Genomic DNA, 8,592 nt, shown 5'->3' with positions numbered 1-8,592 from the left:
GAATTATTGTCAAAACTTTGCAATAAATAAATTGTCAATGGCTTGCCTAAACTCAAGTTCTCAAACGATCATATTTGTAGAGCCTGTCGAAAGAAAAACAAGTTAAAGACTCTTTTAAACCTAAAAGTGTCATGTATACCACTGGACCTCTACAACTTCTTCATATGGATCTCTTTGGTCCTATGAAAACTTGTAGCATTGGTAGGAAGAGAATTTTTTGTATGTTGTTGTTGATGATTTTTCTAGTACACATGGGTTATGTTTTTGAGGAGCAAAGATGAAACTTTTCAAATGTTTTTCAAATTATGCAATAAGGTTCAAAATGAAAAAGGAATTTCTATAACATCCATAGGAAGTGACCCTGGAACTGAATTTGAAAACATTGACATTGAAAACTATTGCTCTAAATATGGAATTGATCATAATTTCTCTACACCTAGAACTCCTCAAGAAAATGGTGTAATAGAAAGGAAAAATCGAGTGCTTCAAGAGATGGCAAGAACAATGTTAAATGACTATGGCACCCCTAGAAACTTTTAGGCCGAAGCCATTGACACAGCATGTTATGTCATTAACAGAGTTCTCATAAGACCAAAGACTCTTAAGACCCCATATGAGCTTTGGAAAGGAAGAAAAGCTAGCACAAGTCACTTCACAGTTTTTTGTTGTAAATGCTATATTCTAAATATCAAGGATAATCTTCATAAATTCGACCCCAACTCGGATGATAGGATCTTCCTTGGATATTCCAATAGAAGTAAAGCATATAGAGTTTACTACAAAAGAACCTTGATTGTTGAAGAAGTAATCCATATAAAATTTGATGAATCTCAAGACCCTAAATCAATAACTATTGATGATGATGCGAATGACATTCAAAAATCTCAAGAAAACAATGAAACAAATGATATATCTAAGAAACTAGAAGAAGTTAATCTTGAGACTGAAGAAAAAATTGAAGAAGAAGAAGCTTTAACTAATAAAGAAAAAAGAATTATGAAGAATCACCCTAATTCACAAATCTTAGGTGATCCATCATAAGGAATCAAGACTAGAGCACAATATAGAACCATTTGTGGAGAATTTGCTTTTATATCTCATATTGAACCTAAAAGCATCACCGAAGCCGAACAAGATGAATTTCGGATGATTGCTATGCAAGAGGAACTCAACCAATTCGAAAGAAACAAAGTTTGGAAATTGGTTCCTAGGCCTAACAATCAATCCGTCATTGGCACTAGGTGGGTGTATACAAATAAACTTGATGAACATGAAAATATCTCAAGGAACAAAGCAAGACTCGTTGCTCAAGGCTACAACCAAGAAGAGGACATTGATTATGATGAAACCTTTGCTCCAGTTGCTAGACTTGAAGCTATTAGAATGCTCATCGCCTTTGCATGTCATAAACGTTTTAAGCTATATCAAATGGATGTTAAAAGTGCTTTTTTGAATGGTTATGTAATCGAAGAAGTATATGTTGAACAACCCCCTTGTTTTGAAAACTTCAAACTTCCGGATCATGTTTACAAATTGGATAAAGCACTATATGGTTTAAAGCAACCTCCTAGAGCTTGGTATGAAAGATTGACATCATTTTTTTTAAACAATGGTTTTGAAACCGAAAAAGTTGATAAAACCCTGTTTATCAAAAGAAAGAAAAATGATATTTTGATTGTGCAAATTTATGTTGATGATACTATTTTTGGCGCTACAAATGAAAGCATGTGTGATGAGTTTTCTCAACGAATGAAAACAAATTTGAAATGAGTATGATGGGTGAGCTCAAGTTCTTTCTTGGTCTTCAAATACATCAATTGACTAATGGTATTTTCATTAACCAAGAAAAATATACTCATGAGCTTTTGAAAAGGTTTGGCATGGACACATCACCTATGATGCCCACTCCTATGAGCACATCTTTAAAACTATCTAAAGAAGATAGTAGTCCTAAGGTTGACCAAAAGAAATACAGAGGTATGATTGGTAGTCTTTTATATTTAACTGCTAGTAGACCTGACATCACGTTTAGTGTATGCTTATGTGCACGCTTTCAACTGGACCCAAGAGAGTCCCATTTGTTTGCAGTTAAAAGAATTTTCAAATATTTGAGAGGAACTCCCTCTTTTGGTCTATGGTATGGTAAATATAATTCATTTGACCCAGAAGGTTACTCCGATGCCAACTTTGCCGGTTGTTGGGTAGATAGGAAGAGCACTAGTGGAACATGTCAGTTTCTTGGGAGATCTCTTATCTCCTGGTTTAGTAAGAAATAAAACTCTGTTGCTCTATCTACTATTGAGGCTGAGTATATTGTGGCCGGTGCTTGTTGTGCTCAAATTCTTTAGATGAAAAATACTCTATTGGATTTTGGTTTGAATATGAAATGTGTACCCATTCATTGTGTTAACACTAGTGCTATAAATCTCACCAAAAATCTCATTCAACATTCAAGAATCAAGCACATTGAGATTAGACATCATTTCTTAAGAGATCACTCTAAAAAAGGAGACATTTCAATTGAATATATTCATACCAATGATCAATTAGCGGATATTTTCACAAAACCTTTAAATGAAGATCGTTTTTGTGACATCTGTAGTGGCTTGAATATTTGGAGTATATCTCATGTATTAGAACTTAATAATTATCATTGAAAATTTTGATTATTTGATGTGTGGGCAAGTCTTCTTGGCTATTATGTGTGACAATTGTATAATTTTTATGATTCACTAGCTTCACACACCTTTGGTTTGTATGGTGCATTCAAAATGTACAAGTATTCATTCAAAATTGGATGGTATAGATCAAATTTGCATAGTTTGATATTTCTAGGCGGACGGACGCCCGTCGTCTCTCGAACGTCAGGCAGAAAGTGCTGTGGCGCGGACGAAAACCCATTTTTACTTCATTTTCTTCACTTTTTACCTTCTTTGCTCATTTCCTCTTCTATTTCCTCTGAATTACCCCTTCATCCGGCACAACTTCGTCCGAATTTTTGCTTCCTCCGGCGTGAGTACTTCATCCGGCGGACTTTTCTTTTCTTCCCTTTTTCTCTATACTCTTACATCATGCGTAAAGCTCGCACCGCTCAAGGGGAAGGCTCCTCATGAGGAAGAAACAAATAAAAATGTGTTCGCAACCAAGATCGATCTTCCTCTCCTCCGCCACCGCCTCCTCAAACCTATTCAGAGCTCATGCTTCAACAAATCCTAAAGAGAAAGATTCTGAGCAGACGACGCATCGACACTGAGGCCTACGAACAATTTCCAATCGTCAACGACTTTACCGGTCTTGGTTGGGAAGGTATTCTATCTTACAGTCCTTTGTGTGTCTACCCTGCTCTTGTTTACAAATTTTACACAAACCTTAGGGAAGATATTCTCTCTTAAATCCCTTGAAAACCTAACCCTCACTACCAAAGTTCGTCATAAAAAGGTAACTCTTTCACTAGATGAATTTGCCAATGTCTTTGAACTTTCCAATGATGGAGCCCAAGTTTATTTTTGGCCAAATGATGACATTGATTCCACCGGTATCCCATCTCTCACAGTGTTCTCAGGCATTTGTAAAGCCTATGATCCATCCACTCAAGTCAAGACCCATGACCTTTCTGAGACTGCCCGTATTTACCACCTGATCATTTACAATAACATCACCCCACGGGCCTGGTGTAAGGATGAGGTACACCCTCTAGAGGCGTTTCTTACATTTGCTCTCCTTACGAACACCCCTATGAGTCTCGCCTATGTCATTTTTTGACATATGGCAAAGGTCCCTATGAAGGCATACACTCATCTTCCTTACGGTCTTCTTTTGAACCGGTTGTTTCAATTCACTAACATTCCTCTTGAGAATGTCAAATCCTTTCCTGCCACTATAGATATCGACCAAACTACTCTCCGTAGAATGCGCATTCCTCAGTTTTTAGAGAACATTCCTGCACATGGTGGTCCTGATGTTCCATGGGACAGTGCCGATGAGGCCGATGCTCCTGATGCTCCTACTGTTGAACTAGTACCTCCACATCCGTACCCCTCTACTGGAGGTCCTGCTCCTCCTACTTTCACCGGCACCGCACGTGATTTCGACATCCTCTACCGTGGTCTCCAGGGCTCCTTCGTTCATCACTATGATAGGCTCCAGCACTCTGTGGAGCAATTTCATTTGGAGAACAAGGCACAATATGATGCCCTTACTAGCTCTATTGCGGACCTGTCACTAGACGTGACACATCTTCATGAGGAGTCCACTGCGTTCGAGGAATGATTTGGTGCCGTGTCGCCATCTTCACCACCACCAAAGGACTAGGACTTGGAGTCCTTTTTGCATGCCTGCGTACTGTTTTTCATTTTCATATTTCTGGCATGTATTATTCAGGTTTCCCATACTACTTTTACACTTTGCACACTGCACTCGATACTATTCTCGGGGCTTTATAGCTCCGTATTTTGGTCGCTATGGGTTTGTTGGATACCATAGCTTACATTATATTTGGACATTTACTGTGTGGATGATTTGGATATAATTAATGCTTATTTGGCTGCACACTTGATATGAATGCCTTTACCATTGCTAATTTCACTATGGGTTAAATGAGTTGCTTTCATAACTCTTCTATTAAAACTAGATGGTTGATAGGCATTCTAGTCAGTAACTATTTTGCTTGAACGTCTAAACCATGATCTTTTGTCTATTCGATATTCCCTTTTTGCTTATGTCAAAGGGGGAGAAGATATTAGTTGATTGCTTACACCTACTGTCATATATTGCATAGAAGTCTCCCAAATTACATACTTAATTGTTGCTAATATTCAGGGGGAGCTTCTGTTGAGGGGGAGAAATACTTCATGTTATTTGTCTAGCTCCCACCTCGCAATCAATCTGGGTTTTTGCCATCAATCAAAAAGGGGGAGATTGTAAGCCGAACGGCTATCGATCACTCTTGTTTTGATTGAACCCAAACCCATATTGAAGAATCAAGCAACCCAGAAGAGAAACCGCTCTTGAAATATTAGATTGTATGCTCTCTCTTTGTTGATTGTGTTTTTGGAACATAGGGAGTCCTAAAACTAACATTAAACATGTATAGGAATCACACTCCCTTTAGTTGAATCAAGTCCGTAGTAAATTTCCTCAGAAAACACAAGTTAAAACATCCAGAGGAATTACGGACGTCTGGGATTATGGTAGACGCCCGTCTGAACTTTAATTTTTTAAATCTAGATAACTCAGGGATTTACGGACGTCTGGGATATTTGTGGACGTCAGTCTGTCCCCCAGTGTTTATGAAAAATAACCGAGGAAATTGCGGACGTCCGGGATATTGGGAGACGTCTGTCTGCACTTAAAATTTTCAAAGCAAATAACTGAGGAAATGCCGGTCGTCCGGGAATATGGCAGACGTCCATCTGTCCCCTGATGGGGTAGATAAAAATAACCGAGAAAACGACGGTCGTCCGGTATCCTGCGGAAGTCTGTGAATGGACTTTGGTGCGCGTCTTAATTTCAAACGGCTATCATTGGCGGACGTCCGGCACTTCGTCCGTACCGCGTTTAAATGCCAGAAATTAGGGTTTCCTTTGTGACTCTCTATTTAAACACTTTTTGGAAAACCCTAAAAATAAAAATAAAAAACTCTTGTAATCAAAACCCTAGCTACCATCTTCCAAAGAAAAATAACTCTCACCTACTCTAATCTTCTACTTGAATGTGAGATTCTTTTTTCATTGATTTCTCTAGTGTGCGATTACATTTAATCCTCCAAGAGAGATCTTTTTAGGGTTGTTATAATTGAGTGACAAGCAAGAGTGTTTATTGAGCTTTTACATTTGTATATGGCTATTGAAGAGGCTTGAGAGCTTTTAATTCTTTCATCTACCGTTGTAAGAGAAGGGTTGTTACCCTTGGTGAGTTTAAAGATTCAGTGAGTTTAAAGACTCGGAGTTTAAAGACTCGGTGAGCTTAAAGACTTGTATTTGTAAGGAGCCTTGAAGCCATGCGTTGTGTGGTTTTTAGATAGTGGACAACCTTGAGTGCGACCTCAAGAAGAGTGGAGTAGGTCTCTTTGTGGACCGAACCACTATAAATCTCTGTGTACTTGTAATGTGCCTTCTACTCTCTTTCTCATTACCTTATTGCAATCACATTGGTAACATTCTAACCTTCCTACATTATAAATACTTCCTTAGATAATAGCTTTATAAATCAAGAAGAAAAGAGTTTTAAAACAAGGGTTTTCTAAACTACAATTTTTATAAAACTAATTCACCCCCCTCTTAGGTTGCCTAGCTCATTTTTACATGTAAAGGGTTTTGTCTGGTAGAATAGCTCAACTGTCTCCTGTCCACAAGCTATTCTAATGTGATCCTGTTCAGTAGGCAATCTCATTGTCGTACCCATTCTATCTTGCTTAGGGTCAACTACCCGAGTGATTGAGGTAAGTCACTCCACATCTCGTGCATGTTGGCAAGATAGATGCTAGTTGTATACAGAAGGAGGTGTCCAACCCCAACCCCAACTAGGAACTATTAAGGTCTGCAAAGAACCAGAATCCCATATCTCCTTGCTCCCTAGGATCTTTGAATCCATGAGCATGGGTTTCCGACTTTGCTACCTAAGGACAAGTATGTGTCAATAATAAGTAGCATGTCGCACATATTTAACTTTTAGTTACCCATTAATTGTCATGAAAAGAAACTTCTATCCATTAACATGCGAAATATACTTGTTTTTAAGGCACCTACTCTAACACCATCATAATGGGCCTTACCCCGAACGGCCTCCCACCATAGCTAGAAAAATGAATATCATTTCCGGGGGACCTGCGGCAGGAGGTCCTACTACCGCAGGGCGACAGGCATACGCTGAACACATCTTCTCCCTTGAAATACCATAAAAAAGGATTGGGTTGATTCTCTAAAGGTAAATCAAGTTGTATCTTTTTCTGACATATATTATGAAGGATTGCAGGTTCCACATGATGATGCGGTGGTTATTCAGTTGATTATCGCGAATTTCGACGTTGGATAAATCTTGGTTGACACTGGCAGTTCGGTAAATATGTTGCATGTCGGGACATTTGAAGAAAAGAAGATAGGCGAAGACAGATTGGGAGCGGCAGGTTACTCCATCTACGGATTTTTCTGGGGCATCAGTACAAATCAACGGCAAGATCGATCTCCCTGTTGCGTTCGGAATGTGTCCTCTCCAAAGAACAGTCATGATGACCTTTCTAGTTGTCGACGTACCTTTCACCTACAACGCCATCATTGGAAGACCAGTGTTGAGGGATTTGGGAGCAGTGGTATCTACACCCCACCTCAAAATGAAATTTCCGACTCAGGAGGGTGTGGGAGAGGTACGGGGACATCAAATGGTTGCGCGGAGATGCTACTTTACTAGCTTAAAGGGGACCAATGCCCCCGAAGAGAGTTTCACCATCGACAGTCAGGATCCGAGAGATCGGGCTAGAACCGTTAGAGGCAAGCCGGTTGAAGAACTTGATTCAATCTCCATGTCTGAGGCTCACCCCAACAGAACCATTCGAATATGTTCTTTATTGACAGGTACGTTACACTCTGAACTAGTGAATTTTTTAAGAGCTAATGAAAGTGTTTTTGCTTGGTCTTCCTTTGATATGCCAGGAATATCTCCAAAGGTTACAGTTCACAAGTTGAATGTAAACCCAGCCTACAAGCTGGCTAGGGAAAAGACGAGAAATTTCGATCAAGACAGAGGTTGATAAATTGTTGCTGGCTGGATTCATCCAAGAGATTCAATATCCCGAATGGTTGGCCAACATCATGATAGTAAAAAAGGCTAATGGCAGTTGGAGGGCCTGCACAGATTTCACCGATTTAAATTGTGCTTGCCCAAAGATCCCTACCCCTTGCCTCGCATAGACCAGTTTATCGATGCCACCTTTGGACATGAACTCCTTAGTTTTTTAGATGCTTTCTCCGGGTACAACCAAATCAAGATGCACGAGCCCGATATTCCCAAGACCGCATTCATCACTAAACAAGGTTTATACTGCTACACAGTGATGCCGTTTGGTCTAAAGAACGCAGGCACTACTTATCAGAGGCTCGTTAACAAACTATTTCATAAGCATATCAGGAGAAATGTTGAGGTCTATGTGGATGACATGCTTGTAAAGAGTTTGAAAGCTCAGCAACATATCAATGACCTACAAGAAACCTTCGACATTCTGCACCAATTCGAGATGAAGCTTTATTGGCAAAGTGCGCATTTGGTGTAACTTCTGGGAAATTCTTGGGTTTCATGGTCAGCTGTAGACACCCCATTTTGACCTGACCCCCAATTTCTCCCAATTTCCCAAAAAATGAATAAAATTCGAAACCCGAGGAACCAAACCCAAACACCTTCAACATCCAAAGTTATGTTGACCCCCAATGCTCCCTAATCGGTACAAATTTTCCCGGGGTGGTTGACATCCCCGAGAGTATTCCTGCAATTTTTCAAAGAAATCGGAAAAGAGATGGAAGAAAAGGTGGATTATCAAAACATAATTGTGCCAATATCATTCCAAAAGATGAGAAGGATGGTACACTTTCCCCCCATTTTCTT

At 39.5% G+C, this 8,592-nt stretch overlaps 1 protein-coding gene across 1 annotated transcript; it reads left to right on the top strand.

Annotated features, from left to right (window-relative positions):
- The first annotated feature begins 7,222 nt into the window (after window positions 1-7,222).
- LOC143857029 (uncharacterized) lies at window positions 7,223-8,263 on the top strand. Its single transcript, XM_077367302.1, has 3 exons — window positions 7,223-7,568; window positions 7,647-7,739; window positions 7,881-8,263. The coding sequence occupies exons 1-3, from the start codon at window positions 7,223-7,225 to the stop codon at window positions 8,261-8,263; spliced, it is 822 nt and encodes a 273-aa protein (XP_077223417.1).
- The last annotated feature ends 329 nt before the right edge of the window (window positions 8,264-8,592 follow it).

Source organism: Tasmannia lanceolata, unplaced genomic scaffold, assembly GCF_043159265.1.
Source record: "Tasmannia lanceolata isolate RefF3 unplaced genomic scaffold, GAP_Taslan_0.1 ptg000024l, whole genome shotgun sequence".
Taxonomy (NCBI): domain Eukaryota; kingdom Viridiplantae; phylum Streptophyta; class Magnoliopsida; order Canellales; family Winteraceae; genus Tasmannia; species Tasmannia lanceolata.
Note: the sequence above shows the minus strand (reverse complement) of the source record. Positions and strands in the feature narration are given on the sequence as shown.